Source organism: Lithobates pipiens, unplaced genomic scaffold (assembly GCF_037356315.1).
Source record: "Lithobates pipiens isolate NorthernLeopardFrog02 unplaced genomic scaffold, aLitPip1_a1.2 Scaffold_8, whole genome shotgun sequence".
NCBI classification, from domain to species: Eukaryota; Metazoa; Chordata; class Amphibia; order Anura; family Ranidae; genus Lithobates; species Lithobates pipiens.
In genome coordinates this window covers 59595169-59616105 of record NW_027507903.1, presented here as the reverse complement: position 1 = coordinate 59616105, position 20937 = coordinate 59595169, and the positions used below count along the sequence as shown (strand labels likewise).

The 20937-nt window shown below is 46.3% G+C and overlaps 1 protein-coding gene across 1 annotated transcript in view; it reads left to right on the top strand.

Moving 5' to 3' along the window:
• The first annotated feature begins 2558 nt into the window (after positions 1 to 2558).
• SLC27A2 (solute carrier family 27 member 2) overlaps positions 2559 to 20937 on the top strand; it is a 114824-nt gene continuing 96445 nt past the window's right edge. The window contains exon 1 of the mRNA XM_077471273.1: positions 2559 to 3160. Coding sequence (XP_077327399.1) covers positions 2683 to 3160 — 478 coding nt within the window. The 5' untranslated portion in view covers positions 2559 to 2682. The remainder of the gene's footprint in view (positions 3161 to 20937) is intronic.

The window sequence follows — 20937 nt, the reverse complement described above, 5'->3', positions numbered from 1 at the left end:
CTCCAAGTGCTGCCCTTCTCAGTCTTAGTGCTGTTGTACATTAAAACTACTAGAGGCTGATACCAAAACAAAACAAAGGTACTGACACTAGGTTCATTGAAATATACTGTAGATTTAAAAGGAGAACTACAGGCATTTTCTATTTTCATTTTTAATAGAGTAAGGAAGGGTTTTAACCCCTGTCAAGTTTTTTTGTTTTGTTTTTTACATCATCTGTGTCTCTTGGGGAAGATCCCCCTTCATTTCCTGTCCCATAACCACAACAGGAAGTGATCAGAAATCCATTTAAAGAGAGGGAATTCCTGACTGTCACCAACGTGACCAGAAATATTGTCCCCATTGAAAGATTTCCCCTGTATTCAGTGTCTGGGGTCAACTCAAAATTGGGTATTTTCTATTTAGTAAAAAAAAGTGTTGCCTTTAGTTATACGTCAAGTATATTTAGAGACATTTTTTTTTAGTTTTGTACCAAACATGGAAAGGTTGATGTGTGTACAGGTGAATTGTCATACTCTGTGTAATGTGTGTACAGGTGAATTGTCACAATGGGTGTAATGTGTAGAAACACAAAAAAACACGGTCACTTTCAGCGCTAAGGGGTCTTCTGAAGTGAAGGGTAACAGGGACAAAGGTATCCCAAGACTGGGTGGGTGCTGCCTTCTTCACTGGGGTAATCTGATGGAAACTACAAAAAAGACAAAATAGAAGGCGGGCACACCTAGTGCATTTTCAATGACAATTTAATTAATAAAAAGCCATTAAAATGGGTACTCACAAAGCACAAATCTCAATTGAGCCATGAGAACACACACAGTATGTAGGCATGTGCAGGAACACAACATGGAGTACATCTGACGCGTTTCAGGGGCGCACCCCCTTCCTCAGAGCAGCAGCAGGGGGTGCGTCCCTGAAACGCATCAGCTGTACCCCATGTTGTGTTTCTGCACATGTCTATACACTGTGTGTGTTTTTATGGCTCAATTGAGATTTGTGCTTTGTGAGTACCCACTTTTTATGGATTTTTATTAAATAAATTGTCATTGGTAATGCACTATGTGTGAATGCGCCTTTCAATTTGTGTTTTTTGGGTATAATGTGCATACAGGTGGATTGTCATACTCTGTGTAATGTGTGTACAGGTGGATTGTCATACTCTGTGCAATGTGTGTACAGGTGTATTGTCATACTCTGTGTAATGTGTGTACAGGTGGATTGTCATACTCTGTGTAATGTGTGTACAGGTGGATTATCATACTCTGTGTAATGTGTGTACAGGTGGATTATCATACTCTGTGTAATGTGTGTACAGGGAGATTGTCATACTCTGTGTAATATATGTACAGTTGGATTGTTATATGCAGTGTAATGTGCGTACAGGGAGATTGTGTACTGGCATACCCCTTAAGTACACAATGGGGTTTATTTACTAAAGCTGGAAATTGTACTCAGTATAATGTGCATACAAGTAGATGGTCATACTTTGTATAATGTGCGTACAGGTGAATTGTCATACTCAGTGTAATGTGTGTACAGGTGGATTGTCATATTGGGTGTAAAGTGTGTAGAGGTGGATTGTCATATTGGGTGTAAAGTGTGTAGAGGTGGATTGTCATATTGGGTGTAATGTGTGTACAGGGAGATTGTGTACTCAGCGTAATGTGCGTATAGGTGAAATGTCACGCTCAGATTAATGTGTGTACAAGTAGATGGTCATACTTTGTATAATGTGTGTACAAATGTATTGTGTGCAGTGTCACAGCTCCTATGTGTAATGTGTATACTGATGTATTGTCGTACTCAGTGTCATAGCTACTGTGTATAAGGTGTGTACAGGTGGATTGTCATTCTCAGTGTAATGTACATACTGGTGGATTTTCGTACTCAGTGTCACAGCTCCTGTGTGTAATATGAATACAGTTGGATTGTCGTACTCAGTATAATATAATATAGTATAATATAATATGCATACATTTGGTTTATAATACTGGGTGTCGCAGCTCCTGTGTAAAGTGTGTTCAGGTGGGTTGTTGTAATTAGCATAATTTGTACAGGTAGATTGTCATTCTCGGTGTAATGTGCATACAGGTGGATTGTCATACTCATTGTGTGTAATGTGCATACAGGCGGACTGTCGTACTTGTTGTGTGTAAGGTGTATACAGGTGGATTGTCATACTCGTTATGTGTAAGGTGTATACAGGTGGATTGTCATACTCGTTATGTGTAAGGTGTATACAGGTGGATTGTCATACTCGTTATGTGTAAGGTGTATACAGGTGGATTGTCATACTCGTTATGTGTAAGGTGCATACAGGTGGATTGTCATACTCGTTGTGTGTAAGGTGTATACAGGTGAATTGTCATACTCGTGTGGAAGGTGTATACAGGTGGATTGTCATACTCGTTGTGTGTAAAGTGTATACAGGTGGATTGTCATACTCGTGTGGAAGGTGTATACAGGTACAGGTGGGTTGAACATTACCTATTGCTGTGTGAGAAGTGGGAGGAGATCCAGGAGGATGTCACCGTTTACCTGTCACTGAGTCCTGTCCCCCCTCCCCCTCCCTGAAGAGTTTGGACTGCTGACAGCTGTGCTCTCAGATATGGTTAATAGTGAACACAAAGGCAGGCAGAGCAAGTGCAAAGGCTAATTTCTCCTAAGCTCCATCTCTCGGCCCCCCTCATGATCACTGTGTTCTTCACCGCCCTCCCTGGGCTGCTGCTGCTGCCTCTCCTCATCAGCTTCATCTTTCCATACATCTTCCAGGACATTGCCAATTTCATCACTGTCGCTCGCTTTGGTATCAGGACCAGGAAGCGTTCCAACAAGACCCCAGCCTACACCATTGTGGACCTATTCCTGGAGAAGGTGGAGATAAGTCCTGACAAACCATTTATCCTCTACCAGGATGAAGTGTACACCTACTCCGAAATAGACAAACTCAGCAACCAGACGGCCAGAGCCTTGCGCAAGCATGCTGGGGTTAAGTCAGGGGACTGTGTGGCCCTATTCATGAGCAATGCCCCTTCTTATATCTGGATATGGCTCGGCGTGGCCAAACTGGGCTGCTCAATAGCCTGCCTCAATAACAACATCAGAGCCAAGTCATTTCTGCACTGCTACAGATGCAGCGGGGCAAAGGTCATCCTCGTTGAGCCAGGTGAGTGCAGCTTAATTGTCATGTGACATGGGACGTGCCCTACAAGTGGGTACCGGTCATTGGACGTGTGTACTGACTGACAGTGTGACATGGGTCAGTGCCCTACATAAGGGACATGTGACATCCACTGACAACTGACAGTGTGACATGGGTCAGTGCCCTATATAAGGGACGTGTGACATCCACTGACAACTGACAGTGTGACATGGGTCAGTGCCCTACATAAGGGACGTGTGACATCCACTGACAACTGACAGTGTGACATGGGTCAGTGCCCTTCATAAGGGATGTGTGACATCCACTGACAACTGACAGTGTGACATGGGTCAGTGCCCTACATAAGGGACGTGTGACATCCACTGACAACTGACAGTGTGACATGGGTCAGTGCCCTACATAAGGGACGTGTGACATCCACTGACAACTGACAGTGTGACATGGGTCAGTGCCCTTCATAAGGGACGTGTGACATCCACTGACAACTGACAGTGTGACATGGGTCAGTGCCCTTCATAAGGGATGTGTGACATCCACTGACAACTGACAGTGTGACATGGGTCAGTGCCCTACATAAGGGATGTGTGACATCCACTGACAACTGACAGTGTGACATGGGTCAGTGCCCTGCATTAGGGATGCATCCACTGACAACTGACAGTGTGACATGAACCAGTGCCCTACATAAAGGATACATCCACTAACACCTGACAATGTGACATGAGTAAATGCCCTACACAAGGGATGCATGGCATCCACTGATAGCTGACAATGTGACATGGACCAGTGCGATACATAAGGGATGCACCACAATGTAACACGGACCAGTGCAATACATGAAGGATGCATCCACTGACAACGTGACATGGGTCAGTGCCCTACACGTGGGATCTGGTCATTGGATGTCATACTCTTAACTGACAATGTGACATAGGCTACTGTCTCACACCTGAATGTGAGATGAATCCTGTCACTGAATGTCACTGGATGTGTGTATACTGCTAACTGACAATGCAACATACCCCAGTACCCTACATGTGGGATGCATCTGGCCACTGTATGTGTATGTACCGCTAACTGGCAATGTGACATAGTCCATCTATCTTGTATGCGTCTTGCCATTCGTTGTATGTATATTGCAAACTGACAATCACAGTAAGTGCCTGTTCACACCAAAATTGCACTCTGCAGTCCTGTGCGATTCAGTGAGATGGGAAATCACATTAGGGCTGAAATTACACTGGATTGCACTAAAAGTAATGCAAACACTACTTTTAAAAACACAATGGATTGCATGGCACCGGGGTACCATGCAATCCAGTGCAGGCAAACGCAGTGTTTGGGGTGTAAGGATTACATTGACACCCGCAGCAGATTGCACGCCCAGTGCATTTTGAGCGTAGTGTAGGAAACATGCATGGAACACAGGTTTCCCACGCCACATTCTGGTGTGAACTGGCCCTTAGAAGATAAGCGTGAAGTCACTGGCAGGCTGAACAAATCAGGAACTAGATGGCACATGCACCCGGCTCTCTGAAGGTCACAGTTAGTATAAAGTTTTGTCTGCAGCGTTTTGTTACTGACATTATAATGACAACTTAAAGTGGTCCTGAAGCCTGGACCTTTTTACCTTGATGCATTCTCTGCATTAGGCCTCATGTACACTGCTGCTGGTAAACGGACGTTCAGAGGCAGTTGGCTGCTTTTTTTCAGCTGCCCCTGAACTCATCCAATATTATCTTATGTGTACATGTACACAGGTTCGTTTAGGCTGGGTTCACACTGCTGCGGGGGGAGATCCGGATGTGATTCGCACAGCAAATCACATCCGATCTCCGTAGCACTGCGAGTTCAGCCATACAGATAGTATGGCTGAACTCGCAGCTGTCCCGCAGCAAACTCGCACAGGACCCTTTTTTGGGTCCGCAACGGAATCGGATCGCATGGGGGTTCACACCATGCGATCCGATTCCTGTGCGAGTCGGCAGATCGCACTGCGATATGCCGACGGATCTGGGGGTGTCATTAACATATCATTGACACTCCCAGCCGTCCGCATAGGGCAGTGTGAACTGCCGGCGGGAGGTGAGCGATGCGGGAAAACGCCGCGGATTCGCGGCGTTCCCGCATCGCAATAGTGTGAACCTAGCCTTAATGTCGTTTTTAGGCAGTTGCATTTAGAGGCTTTTCTTTGAAGGCAAAAAAATTAGTTCAGATACCATAGTTTTCAGCGTTTCAGACACCAAACGCACCTAAACGTGGTACCGTTGTTTAGTTGCAATTTTCGTTTAGAAGCATTTTTAACCACTTCAGCCCCGGAAGATTTTACTCCCTTCCTGACCAGAGCACTTTTTGAGATTTGGCACTGCGTCGCTTTAAGGCTGGATTCACACCTATGCATTTTTAGTGCTTTTTGCATTTTGCAGATTTGAACTACAGCCCATTTAACATGGTTTCCTATGGAGCACGTTCTGTAGTGCAAAATGCAAAAAGCACTAAAAATGCACAGGTGTGAATCCAGCCTAATTGACAATTGCGCGGTCGTGCGACATCTCACACAAACAAAATTAACGTCCTTTTTTTTCCCACAAATAGAGATTTCTTTTGGTGGTATTTGATCGCCTCTGCGGTTTTTACTTTTTGCGCTATAAACAAAAAACAGACAATTTTGAAAAAAACACAATATTTTTTACTTTTTCTATAATAAATATCCCAAAAAATATATATAAGAAAACTTTTTTTTTCCTCAGTTTAGGCCGATACATATTCTTCTACATATTTTTGGTATAAAAAGCGATAAGCGTATATTGATTGGTCTGCGCAAAAGTTATAGCATCTACAAAATAGGGCATAGTTTTATGGCTTTTTTATTATTCTTTTTTTTCTTTTACTAGTAGTGGCAGCGATCTGCAATTTTTATCGGGACTGCGACATTATGGCGGACATGTCGGACAATTTTGACACATTTTTGGGACCATTGGCATTTTTAGAGCAATCAATGCTATAAAATTGAATTGATTACTGTGAAAATGTCACTGGCAGTGAAGGGGTTAACCACTAGGGGGCAGTGAAGCGGTTAAGTGTGTCCTAGTACGTGTTCTAACTGAAGGGGGGATGGAGACTGTGCAGGGGAGAGGACAGATCATTTGTTCATATTTTTTTTGCATCTTAATGTATATATGAGATATGAGGGCTTTTTGACCCCAGATCTCATATTTAGGAGGTCCTGTCATGCTTTTTTTCTATTACAAGGGATGTTTACATTCCATGTAATAGGAATAAAAGTGACACTTTTTTTTATTTTTTATTTTTTTAAAGTGTAAAAATAAAAGGTAAAATAAATAAGAAAAATAAATATATATATTTTTTAAACGTGCCTCGTCCCAACGAGCTTGTGTGCAGAAGCGGACGCATACATGAGTAGTGTCCGCATATGAAAACGGTATTCAGACCACACATGTGAGGTATCGTCACGATCAGTAGACCTCCTCTGTAACTCAAAACATGCAACCTGTAGAATTTTTTAAATGTCACCTATAGAGATTTTTAATGGTAAATGTTTGTCGCCATTCCACAAACGGGCGCAATTTTGAAGCGTGACATGTTGGGTATCAATTTACTCGACCTAACATTATCTTTCAAAGTATTAAAAAAAATTGGGCTAACTTTACTGCTGTCTTATTTTTTAATTCAAAAAAGTGTATTTTTTTTCCAAAAGAAGTGCGCTTGTAAGACTGCTGTGCAAATACGGTGTGAAAAAAAAGTATTGCAACGACCGGCATTTTATTCTCTAGTGTGTTAGTATAATGTTTGGGGTTCTAAGTAATTTTCTAGCAAAAAAATGTTTTTAACTTGCAAACAACATATCTAAAAAAGAGGTTTGGTCTTTAAGTGGTTAATGTAGGGCAGCCTGATTAGTAGTAGATAAGCAGAGTATTATGAGAGTAACATGCTCAATAATCTCCCCTAGTACAGCTGCTGGTAATTAGTAGTGATGGCCGAACGGTTCGCCCGGCGGTCGTTTCGCGGCGAATTTCCGACATTCGCGGTCCGCACGTTCGAACGCCTTTTTCCGTCGTTCGCCGCGGCGGACTTACGTGTTTAATGTATACAAGAACTTTAACCTTTGGTGACACGTTTATCATGTGATACAGGACAGCCAATTGAGACATGACAGCACATGGACACTTGTACATTCCCCCTAACCTATAAATACACCCGATCCGGTGGCCATTTTACATTCTTTCTTCTGTTACGATAGGGACAGGTTCCTGTGTGGAGTAGGGAGAGATAAACCACTAGCTATTTGGTACACAAAAGTTCTTTTCAGGACTGGTATAGGTGTTAGGTGTTGATAGGTTTGCTGTGCTGCTGATTCTTGCAGCAGCCTGAGTGTCTTTTGTTAGTTTAGAGAAAGGGAAAGGACGGTGTATGCTACAGGGACAGCCAGATTAGTCTTTCATCATCATCATCATCATCATCATCATTAGCTGTTACTATCAAGGTCCACAAAAGAGCTGTTCCAGTAACCACTAATCGTTCTCTTTTTTTGCCAATTTGTATAGGGACAGGAAGGAAGCAGTGTTGTCAGGCAGTGAGGGTAATTTTAAAGACTTGCTGTTATTATTAGTTCCACAAAGGTTCTTTTCAGGACTGGTATCAGTGGTACAGTAATAGGCTTGTACATGTATAATATTCTTTCTTCCAAATATAGAAAGGATATTATACTTGACTGCTGCCCTTCTGCTGCAGTCTGCTAAACATTCACAACTCACTTGTTCCACAAAAGTTCTTATAAGGACTGGTAACTTGGTATAGGGTGCTACGGTACATAGGCTTGAGTGCGGTACAGTCTGCTGTTCTGTAAGGACCGCTATCGGTCCACAATAGATAGGGTTGACGTGCACCACTGCTGACCGCTGCCCTATACTGCAGCAGTCCTTCAGCGGTATAGGGACTGACGTACAGTCTGCTAAACACTAATACACAACCTGCTTGGTCCACAAAAGTTCTTATAAGGACTGGTAACTTGGTATAGGGTGCTACGGTACATAGGCTTGAGTGCGGTACAGTCTGCTGTTCTGTAAGGACCGCTATCGGTCCACAATAGATAGGGTTGACGTGCACCACTGCTGACCGCTGCCCTATACTGCAGCAGTCCTTCAGCGGTATAGGGACTGACGTACAGTCTGCTAATCACTAACACACAACCTGCTTGTTCCACAAAAGTTCTTATAAGGACTGGTAACTTGGTATAGGGTGCTACGGTACATAGGCTTGAGTGCGGTACAGTCTGCTGTTCTGTAAGGACCGCTATCGGTCCACAATAGATAGGGTTGACGTGCACCACTGCTGACCGCTCACCTATACTGCAGCAGTCCTTCAGCGGTATAGGGACTGACGTACAGTCTGCTAATCACTAACACACAACCTGCTTGTTCCACAAAAGTTCTTATAAGGACTGGTAACTTGGTATAGGGTGCTACGGTACATAGGCTTGAGTGCGGTACAGTCTGCTGTTCTGTAAGGACCGCTATCGGTCCACAATAGATAGGGTTGACGTGCACCACTGCTGACCGCTGCCCTATACTGCAGCAGTCCTTCAGCGGTATAGGGACTGACGTACAGTCTGCTAATCACTAACACACAACCTGCTTGTTCCACAAAAGTTCTTATAAGGACTGGTAACTTGGTATAGGGTGCTACGGTACATAGGCTTGAGTGCGGTACAGTCTGCTGTTCTGTAAGGACCGCTATCGGTCCACAATAGATAGGGTTGACGTGCACCACTGCTGACCGCTGCCCTATACTGCAGCAGTCCTTCAGCGGTATAGGGACTGACGTACAGTCTGCTAAACACTAATACACAACCTGCTTGGTCCACAAAAGTTCTTATAAGGACTGGTAACTTGGTATAGGGTGCTACGGTACATAGGCTTGAGTGCGGTACAGTCTGCTGTTCTGTAAGGACCGCTATCGGTCCACAATAGATAGGGTTGACGTGCACCACTGCTGACCGCTCACCTATACTGCAGCAGTCCTTCAGCGGTATAGGGACTGACGTACAGTCTGCTAATCACTAACACACAACCTGCTTGTTCCACAAAAGTTCTTATAAGGACTGGTAACTTGGTATAGGGTGCTACGGTACATAGGCTTGAGTGCGGTACAGTCTGCTGTTCTGTAAGGACCGCTATCGGTCCACAATAGATAGGGTTGACGTGCACCACTGCTGACCGCTGCCCTATACTGCAGCAGTCCTTCAGCGGTATAGGGACTGACGTACAGTCTGCTAATCACTAACACACAACCTGCTTGTTCCACAAAAGTTCTTATAAGGACTGGTAACTTGGTATAGGGTGCTACGGTACATAGGCTTGAGTGCGGTACAGTCTGCTGTTCTGTAAGGACCGCTATCGGTCCACAATAGATAGGGTTGACGTGCACCACTGCTGACCGCTGCCCTATACTGCAGCAGTCCTTCAGCGGTATAGGGACTGACGTACAGTCTGCTAAACACTAATACACAACCTGCTTGGTCCACAAAAGTTCTTATAAGGACTGGTAACTTGGTATAGGGTGCTACGGTACATAGGCTTGAGTGCGGTACAGTCTGCTGTTCTGTAAGGACCGCTATCGGTCCACAATAGATAGGGTTGACGTGCACCACTGCTGACCGCTCACCTATACTGCAGCAGTCCTTCAGCGGTATAGGGACTGACGTACAGTCTGCTAATCACTAACACACAACCTGCTTGTTCCACAAAAGTTCTTATAAGGACTGGTAACTTGGTATAGGGTGCTACGGTACATAGGCTTGAGTGCGGTACAGTCTGCTGTTCTGTAAGGACCGCTATCGGTCCACAATAGATAGGGTTGACGTGCACCACTGCTGACCGCTGCCCTATACTGCAGCAGTCCTTCAGCGGTATAGGGACTGACGTACAGTCTGCTAATCACTAACACACAACCTGCTTGTTCCACAAAAGTTCTTATAAGGACTGGTAACTTGGTATAGGGTGCTACGGTACATAGGCTTGAGTGCGGTACAGTCTGCTGTTCTGTAAGGACCGCTATCGGTCCACAATAGATAGGGTTGACGTGCACCACTGCTGACCGCTGCCCTATACTGCAGCAGTCCTTCAGCGGTATAGGGACTGACGTACAGTCTGCTAAACACTAATACACAACCTGCTTGGTCCACAAAAGTTCTTATAAGGACTGGTAACTTGGTATAGGGTGCTACGGTACATAGGCTTGAGTGCGGTACAGTCTGCTGTTCTGTAAGGACCGCTATCGGTCCACAATAGATAGGGTTGACGTGCACCACTGCTGACCGCTCACCTATACTGCAGCAGTCCTTCAGCGGTATAGGGACTGACGTACAGTCTGCTAATCACTAACACACAACCTGCTTGTTCCACAAAAGTTCTTATAAGGACTGGTAACTTGGTATAGGGTGCTACGGTACATAGGCTTGAGTGCGGTACAGTCTGCTGTTCTGTAAGGACCGCTATCGGTCCACAATAGATAGGGTTGACGTGCACCACTGCTGACCGCTGCCCTATACTGCAGCAGTCCTTCAGCGGTATAGGGACTGACGTACAGTCTGCTAATCACTAACACACAACCTGCTTGTTCCACAAAAGTTCTTATAAGGACTGGTAACTTGGTATAGGGTGCTACGGTACATAGGCTTGAGTGCGGTACAGTCTGCTGTTCTGTAAGGACCGCTATCGGTCCACAATAGATAGGGTTGACGTGCACCACTGCTGACCGCTGCCCTATACTGCAGCAGTCCTTCAGCGGTATAGGGACTGACGTACAGTCTGCTAAACACTAATACACAACCTGCTTGGTCCACAAAAGTTCTTATAAGGACTGGTAACTTGGTATAGGGTGCTACGGTACATAGGCTTGAGTGCGGTACAGTCTGCTGTTCTGTAAGGACCGCTATCGGTCCACAATAGATAGGGTTGACGTGCACCACTGCTGACCGCTCACCTATACTGCAGCAGTCCTTCAGCGGTATAGGGACTGACGTACAGTCTGCTAATCACTAACACACAACCTGCTTGTTCCACAAAAGTTCTTATAAGGACTGGTAACTTGGTATAGGGTGCTACGGTACATAGGCTTGAGTGCGGTACAGTCTGCTGTTCTGTAAGGACCGCTATCGGTCCACAATAGATAGGGTTGACGTGCACCACTGCTGACCGCTGCCCTATACTGCAGCAGTCCTTCAGCGGTATAGGGACTGACGTACAGTCTGCTAATCACTAACACACAACCTGCTTGTTCCACAAAAGTTCTTATAAGGACTGGTAACTTGGTATAGGGTGCTACGGTACATAGGCTTGAGTGCGGTACAGTCTGCTGTTCTGTAAGGACCGCTATCGGTCCACAATAGATAGGGTTGACGTGCACCACTGCTGACCGCTGCCCTATACTGCAGCAGTCCTTCAGCGGTATAGGGACTGACGTACAGTCTGCTAAACACTAATACACAACCTGCTTGGTCCACAAAAGTTCTTATAAGGACTGGTAACTTGGTATAGGGTGCTACGGTACATAGGCTTGAGTGCGGTACAGTCTGCTGTTCTGTAAGGACCGCTATCGGTCCACAATAGATAGGGTTGACGTGCACCACTGCTGACCGCTGCCCTATACTGCAGCAGTCCTTCAGCGGTATAGGGACTGACGTACAGTCTGCTAATCACTAACACACAACCTGCTTGTTCCACAAAAGTTCTTATAAGGACTGGTAACTTGGTATAGGGTGCTACGGTACATAGGCTTGAGTGCGGTACAGTCTGCTGTTCTGTAAGGACCGCTATCGGTCCACAATAGATAGGGTTGACGTGCACCACTGCTGACCGCTGCCCTATACTGCAGCAGTCCTTCAGCGGTATAGGGACTGACGTACAGTCTGCTAAACACTAATACACAACCTGCTTGGTCCACAAAAGTTCTTATAAGGACTGGTAACTTGGTATAGGGTGCTACGGTACATAGGCTTGAGTGCGGTACAGTCTGCTGTTCTGTAAGGACCGCTATAGGTCCACAATAGATAGGGTTGACGTGCACCACTGCTGACCGCTCACCTATACTGCAGCAGTCCTTCAGCGGTATAGGGACTAAGAGTTTTGTCACAGGGTCATTTAAAAAATGACATGCAGAGGAAGAGGCAGGCCCTTCCGCAGGGGTGGTAGGGGTAGGGCAGGAGCAACAGGCTTGAGCCAAAGTGGGAAGTTGCAGAAGGTGCGTTCAATTACTTTAAAGGATGCACCAGACTTGGTTGAGTGGCTCGCTCAGCCTTACTCTTCTGCACCCTCCTCATCCTCTCGATCTGCACCCTCTTCTTCACTCTCTGCTATGTGCACCCCCAAAGACACTACCACCAACAACACGACCACCACCACCACCACCACATACCTTCCGCTTGAGTCACTGGAATTATTTTCCGATCCATATCAAGAGGACATTTCTGATGCGCAGCCACTCTTGGTATTGGATCAGGAAGAGGAGGTAGCAACAAGCGCTACTCAGCAGTCTGACGCCAGTACCCAGATCAGCCCAAGGAGGAGGTTGGTCCCCGGTGTTGCTGCCTACTCCGAGATCTCTACTTATAGCGGTGGGGAAGGTGACGTTGATGATGACGTGTCTAGTGATGTCACGTGGGTGCCCACAAGAGAGGAAGAGGAGGGGAGTTCAGAGGGAGATATGGACCAGCAGATAGGGAGGAGAAGCAGCAATGACTTACATTGCACAGCAGGGACAAAGCAGACTGCAAATGTATCAGGAGCGAGTCATCGACCATGTACGGTCACATCTGGCGCTCCCAGGACACCGGCACATGGCTCCGCAGTGTGGGCTTTTTTTAACGTGTCCGCTGCTGACAATAGCGTTGCCATCTGCAATCTTTGCAGTCAACGCGTTAGTCGCGGTAAGCCCAATACTCACCTAGGGACGACCGCCTTAAGAAGGCACATGAGCAGCCATCACCGAGCCCAGTGGGAGCAACGGAACACACAAAGCCACACTGCAGGCTCTCACCGTCCAGCCTCGTCTTCTACTTCTCCTTCTCCTCTCTCCTCACAATTGTCCTCCACTCCACCTTCCATCACGCCAAGCTCACATTTTTCTGCAAAAAGGCAGGCTTCCGTGGGCCTAATGTTTGAGCGTAAAAAAATGATGATGCCGGATAACCCTCTTGCCCAACGGTTGGCGGCTGGCTTGTCAGAACTCATAGCCCGCCAACTACTGCCATATAAACTGGTGGACTCGGAGGCCTTTCGCAAATTTGTGGCCATTGGAACACCACAATGGAAGGTCCCAGGAAGGAAGTATTTCTCAGAGAAGGGCATCCCAGAGCTATATGGCCATGTTCAGCGGCAAGTGAATGTATCTCTGGCACACAGTGTCGGTGCCAAGATACATCTGACCACAGACACGTGGTCTAGCAAACACGGGCAGGGAAGGTATATCAGTTTTACTGCCCACTGGGTGAACCTTCTGACGGCCGTCAAGCATGTAACCCGTGGCACCCGTGTAGATTTGGTTTTACCGCCACGGATTGCATGCAGGCCTGACTCTTCTTCTCCTCCTCCTACTCCATCCTCCTCCCTCTCCTCCTCAGCTGCCTCCTCCTTTTCCGCTGCTAGCGTCTCTTCCACTGCACCGCCCAAGCTCCCCAGAACCTATTCCACATGCCAGGTGAGACGTTGCCATGCCGTGCTGCGTCTGTTGTGCCTGGAAGCAAAGAGCCACACTGGCCCGGCACTCCTTTCAGCTTTGCGTTCACAGGCAGATGAGTGGCTAACACCGCTCAATTTGACAGTTGGTAAAGTGGTGTGTGACAACGGTGCCAATCTGCTTAGCGCATTGAAACAGGGCAAAATCACGCACGTGCCGTGCATGGCACACGTCTTAAACTTGGTCGTGCAGCGATTCCTTGTCAAATACCCTGGGGTCCAGGACATCTTGCGGCAGGCAAGGAAAATCTCGGCCCATTTCAGAAGATCTTACACGGCCATGGCTCGCCTTGCTGACATTCAGCGGCGACACCATCTGCCGGTCAGACGTCTTATTTGCGATTGCCCGACGCGATGGAACTCAACCTTCTATATGCTTGATAGGCTGCTCCAGCAGAAACGTGCAGTTAACGTCTACCTGTATGAACTCTGCGAAAGAAACGGTTCTGGGGAGCTGGGTTTTTTTTCACCGCGCCAGTGGCTGCTCATGCGCGACACATGCAGACTTCTGCGGCCATTTGAGGAGATCACCAAACTGGTCAGTCGCAGCCATGGCGCCATCAGTGACATGGTACCTTATGCCTTCTTTCTGGAGCGTGCATTGCGTCGTGTCATTGATCAGGCTGTGGAGGAGCAGGAGCGGGAAGATGAGGAAGTCGCAATGCTGGATGAATTCCCAGGGGGGGCTACTCTATCTGAGACAAGTCAACAACAGGAGTCTGATGAGGAGTCAGAGGAGGATGGTGCCGGGGCGGATGAGCAGGAGCAAGAAGAGCATGCTTTAAACCTTTCTGGGATCCCTGTTGTGCGTGGATGGGGAGAGGAGAATGAAGAGGACGACATTATCCTGGATGATGAGCAGGAGCCAGGCCACCACACCGCTTCCACTTTAGTGCAAATGGGGGCCTTCATGCTCCAGTGTTTTAATAGGGACCCCCGTATAAAAAGCATGAGGGTCAAGGACCAGTACTGGGTGGCAACGTACTTAGACCCCCGGTACAAACACAAAATGGCGGAAATGTTACCGCCGTCGCAGAGGGCTGTCAGAATGCAGCACTTCCAGGCCTTGCTTCGAGAAATGCTGCATTCTGCTTTTGCGTGCGCTGGCAGAGGAGCAATTCCCACTCCCAGAGAAGGATTTGCGGGTACCAATCCAACAGCGCCTGCAAGAAGAGGCCGGTTTGAAGATGTGTTGGTGACTTCGGATATGAGGTCATTCTTTCAGCCGACCCATCGACAGGTGTCATCCGGATCCAGCATCAGGGAACGCCTAGACCGTCAGGTGTCCGACTACATTGGGTTAACGGCCGATGTGGACGCTCTGAGGAGTGATGAACCCCTAGACTACTGGGTGGGCAGGCTTGACCTCTGGCCAGAGCTTGCCCAATTTGCAATCGAACTGTTGGCTTGCCCCTCATCCAGTGTCCTGTCCGAAAGGACGTTCAGCGCAGCAGGGGGGATTGTGACCGATAAGCGTACTCGCCTAGCTCACCACAGTGTTAACTACCTCACATTTCTAAAAATGAATGAGGCATGGATCTCGGAGGAATTCAACACATGTGACCAGTAGACCATGTATATGTCTATAAACTATTTTTTTAATCAAGCACACAGACCTTCTTAATTCATTTGGCTCACTTCCTTGACCCAAAAAAGCACACCGTACTATATGCCCCTACCCTCCTCTTTGAAGAGGTTGAGCGGTGTCATATTTCTACTGGGGCTGCTTATGATATCCCTGTGCTGTGCTGACTTCCTCCTGGGGGTTCTTATTATGAAGGGATCACACTATCCCTGTGCTGTGCTGACTTCCTCCTGGGGGTTCTTATTATGAGGGGATCACACCATCCCTGTGCTGTGCTGACTTCCTCCTGGGGCTGCTTACGGTGCTGCTGTCAGTGCTGTATGTCACGGTGCTGCTGTCAGCGCTGTATGTCACGGTGCTGCTGTCAGCGCTGTATGTCACGGTGCTGCTGTCAGCGCTGTATGTCACGGTGCTGCTGTCAGCGCTGTATGTCACGGTGCTGCTGTCAGCGCTGTATGTCACGGTGCTGCTGTCAGCGCTGTATGTCACGGTGCTGCTGTCAGCGCTGTATGTCACGGTGCTGCTGTCAGCGCTGTATGTCACGGTGCTGCTGTCAGCGCTGTATGTCACGGTGCTGCTGTCAGCGCTGTATGTCACGGTGCTGCTGTCAGTGCTCTGTATTACGGTGCTGCTGTCAGATGCCTCTATCACGGTGCATGTGTCATTCCGGTATGTCACGCTGCTGGTGATCATCTCCTGCACCCTCTTCTTTGCCTACCCTGGTCCCTGACCTTCCCTCTCCTCCATTGCCTTCATTAGCTCCATAGTCCTGAATTGTTAGAACAATTTCCCAAATAAAATAAAAATGCTTGTAGTTATCGATCCCAAATTCACCTCATACATGTATTATGTCATTGTCCAGATGGTGGGACTACGTTTTACCCCCTAATAATTACCACGTGGCCGCAAATTCGACATGAAGGTTTGCAAAGTTCGCCTCCCATTGAAGTCAATGGGGCCCGCGGCGAACGTTCTGTTTCGCGAACGTTTGGGTCCGTTCGCATTTCGCGTTCGCGAAACGTCCCGTCGGAAGTTCGTCCATCACTAGTAATTAGCAGTTTAGGGGATCCTACTAAACACTGGACTTAAATCCAAGGTTGTACAGAGTTTGAGTCAATGGGCCTTTGTTTCAGAACTGTTTCTTTCAATATACAAGTCTATAGGAATGCAAAGCAGGTCAGCTGCAGGTCCAATGCACCTACAGTGAATTAATTGTAAATGATCACAGAGGGATCTTAGTCCTCTTGCACATGGGTGCTTACCAACTCCTGTGTGCAAAGGTGTAAAATCCCTGGGTGAATATTGATGGTTTCTGCATCAGCATTTACCCGCACATGCAAGTACAGTGCTTCTCCCCAAATGCAAAAGTGGTGTGTCCTGGCTAATGTGCCATAGGTGTATATGCAGCTTTGTACAGCCATTCACTTGTGTTGGCACACATGGCCCCCAGGTGCCCAAAAGTGCCAGAGACTTTAAGCCTCAGTACACAGGTGTTGGTAAGCGTCCATTTGCATGAGGACGTAAACTTAAATCAGGCTGCATTTGCCCAGTGAGGATCATTGCCTTTGCCCCTACAACATGTGTGGCCAGCTTTACAGTGACCTTAGTAGCAAAGGCGCTTCCATAGGCCACATATGTAGATGTGAATGCTTTCAGTACCCCAGCGAGTGTGCACTTATAGAGCTTGTAGTTCACATGGGTTCAGTAGGACAGCACTGATGCCAGAAACACCTGTTTATAAAGCTTATAGCACCTATTTAGATTTTTAACAAAAGAGCAGGTCTGATTGGTTGCTATTAAAGTGGTCACTAACAGCTTTATGATATCTTTTCCATTAATAGGACTGGTAACAACCCCAATTTTTAATTCATTTTTTTTAACGAGCACTTAGCCCACCTGCTTACTGAATTGCAAACCAGTCTATTTGGTAGGAATGTTAAAGGCCCATGAGGAACACCACTCATGGGATTCAATGGACTGTAGAGAACTGGCCTAGAAGTTGAAGGAGGCACTGTTTCATCACCTGTGTGTGCTACCCCTAGAACAGTACTTTTTACACTAACCTGTCTTCCCTTCAAATACACAGCTTCAAGAGAATTTGCAAAATAGACATTTGCCCTGAAAACATTATTATAATAGATACTTATATTACGCCAACAATTTAAACAGCAATTTACATATTGTATGTAGCACTGACCCCCGAAGAAGCGGCTGGTTTTGCTTCTGCACCTCATTCTTGTCTAGGGGTTCCCGAGGTTGGTGGCCCAATAAACTGCAGAGATCGACACTTGAATCCCTTTTTAGGAATTTTTATTTGCATAAAACGTTGAACAGAACACAGTCTCTCAGTTGGGAATAGAGGGTATGGGTAGGAAAGCTCAGGTACTTTTTTTGGAACTGCTGACACTTGAAATGTCTCTCTCTAGATGATCCAGGGAATAGCCATTCACAACTGGATATTTCATCTATCGGATGAATCCCTGTTTGTGGATTTAGCAGCCGACAGGTGATTCAAGATTATCAAAGTCTCTGCCACAGACTTGATTGTAGAACTTTAAGTTAGCACAGAAACTTAGTTGTAACCGAAGGATGAAATTAGGAACTTTCTTATAGTACCAGTATCTTGCAGCCGGTCCGGCGATACCGTAAGAATGCAGATTCGCTTGGTATCCTTTCAGCTTAGCTTCCAGGCTCTTACTGAGCAGCCAGCCTCGTGTGTGGCCCTCTTCTGAAGAGTCCTCCCCTGGTTGTGTTTTGAGTTGCTGGGCCTCTCCAAACCCGAGAGGGCACTGGACCACCTTGAAATCCTCCTCTTCTCTCCATCCTAGTTGCTTGTATGTGGATCCTTGTACTCTGCCCTGCCGATTCCTGTGCTTTGTCCTGCTGACCCCTCTACTCTGCTCTACTAACCTCTGTGCTCTGGCCTACTGACCCCTGTGCTCTGCCCTGACCCCTTGTACTCTGCCCTACTGACCCTCTGTGTTTTGCCCTACATCCCTCCTGTGCTCTGCCCTGCTGACCCACTGTGTTTTGCCCTGTTGACCACCAATACATTTCCCTGGTGTCCCCTGTACTCTGCACTATAATCTACTGACCCCTGTAATTAGCCCTACAAACAACTGACCTTTGTATACTGCACTTTAAACTAATGACCCCTTGACATAGCCCTACAAAATACTGACCTTTATACTCTGACCTATAAAGTTCGGTCCTCTGCCCACTACCCTATACTACTGATCCCTGTAAATTGCCCTATAATCTACAGACCTCTGTACACCGTCCTACAAACTACTGATCTTTGTATACTGCCCTACATACTATGACCCCTGTACACTGCCCTACATACTAGTGACCCCTGTACACTGCTGTACATACTAGTGATCCCTGTACACTGCCCTACATACTAGTGACCTCCGTACATTGCCCTACATACTAGTGACCCCTGTACACTGCCCTACATACTAGTGACCTCTGTACATTGCCCTACATACTAGTGACCCCTGTACACTGCTCTACATACTAGTGACCCCTGTACACTGCCCTACATACTAGTGACCGCTGTACATTGCCCTGCATACTACTTACCTCTGTACACTGCTCTACATAGTAATGACCTCTGTACACTGCCCTACATACTAATGACCTCTGTACACAGCCCTAGATACTAATGAATTCTGCACACTGCCCTTCATCCTACTGACCTCTGTACACTGCCCTACATAACACTTACAATGGTCACAACATAATCCAGCAAGTCAGGCCAGACCTCAGACAAGACAGCCAGGCTTGAAACTAGTTGAACATGTCAATCGGTAGTACCAACTGTTCTGCCTTCATGGTAAACCCCTTCATCAGATCTGCCAAGCAATTACGCTCTAGACGTGAAAAAATTGTGAATGAATGCAAATAACAAGTCTCCCCACAACCAACTTTTAGCCCTGGTTCACATTGATGCGATTTGACATGTCAAATCGCATGCCAAATCAGCAGCTATTGCCCGCAATGGAAACGTCTGAATCAGTGCCACTCTGAATTTGCCGGGCCGCACCGATTCCCAAAAGTAGTTTCTGTACTACTTTTGGAGATTTCAATAGACATCTGTGCAGGAAACCACACAGATGTCTCTGAAATCATTGGACTGACATACGGGAATGAAACTGTGTGAGTTCAGCCAAACTCGCACAATTTCAATCCTGCAGGCTGTGTGAACCTGGGCTTAAGGAGGGCTATTTTTAATTGGGGCCTTGTTAGTTAATTTCTCTTTCTTTTTTTTTTTTATTAAAAAGAAAAACCCCTGTACTGCCTCCAATTTATAAAAACGAGTTCCCTAGTAAATCACAACTATTGCCTCTTATCTGCATGCTACCCCTAAAGCCACCAACATCATTAAAACAAATCTTTCTGTCTGGTCAGCATAAAATGAAGATGATCAATTTGATTATAATCAATAATTAATCTGTATAATTATGATGCCGATTCTAAAGTAAAAATGACATAGAGATGGCCTCATTATACGCAGGTGATTAAGGGGTTATTATGTAAAATGATGGCACTGTTGAGGATAATAATGGCAACGACAACGTTGTAGTAACAGCTAATTAAAACAAATGTCCCCAGACTAAGTAAAGCCTACAGAGGGTTGTGATCCTGACTCAGCAGCCATAGGAGAGCGTACTTATTGTCTTTCTCTGTTTATCATGAAATACACAGTTGTAAAAAAATCTGTTAGGCCTGGTTCACACCTATGCATTTTTTTGTGCTTTTTTCATTTTGCAGAAACATACTAAAGTCCATTTAACATGGTTTCCTATAGATCAGTGATGGTGAACCTTGGCACCCCAGATGTTTTGGAACTACATTTCCCATGATACTCTAGCACTCTGCAGTGTAGTGGAGCATCATGTGAAATGTAGTTCCAAAACATCTGGGGTGCCAAGGTTCACCATCACTGCTATAGATCATGTTCACATCTGTGCATTCTATAGAAAGGGCCAGGGACTTTTTTCTGGGTTTTGGTTCCATAGACTTCAATGGATCAAAAATGTGTTTTGAAAAAGGCAAAATGCACCTGGAAAATGCATCAACTGCAACCTGTATTGGTTTAAACCAGGCCTAAGGTTGGATTCACACCTATGCATTTTTAGTGCTTTTTGCATTTTGCAGATTTGCACTACAGTCTATTTAACATGGTTTCCTATGGAGCACGTTCTGTTGTGCAAATCTACAAAATGCAAAAAGCACTAAAAATGCATAGGTGTGAATCGGGCCTAAGTGGTTGGACTGGTAACATGACATATCATTGAGAGACTCCCTCCAAGTTGGGTTGTCGGTAGAAAGCCATTCAGAAATGAACATGTCCTGTTCATGTGGTTGTTTGCTCCAGTAACATGTCCTAACTCATCTATGCCTGCTGGGGCCATGGAGACCTGGGGCCCCGTTGG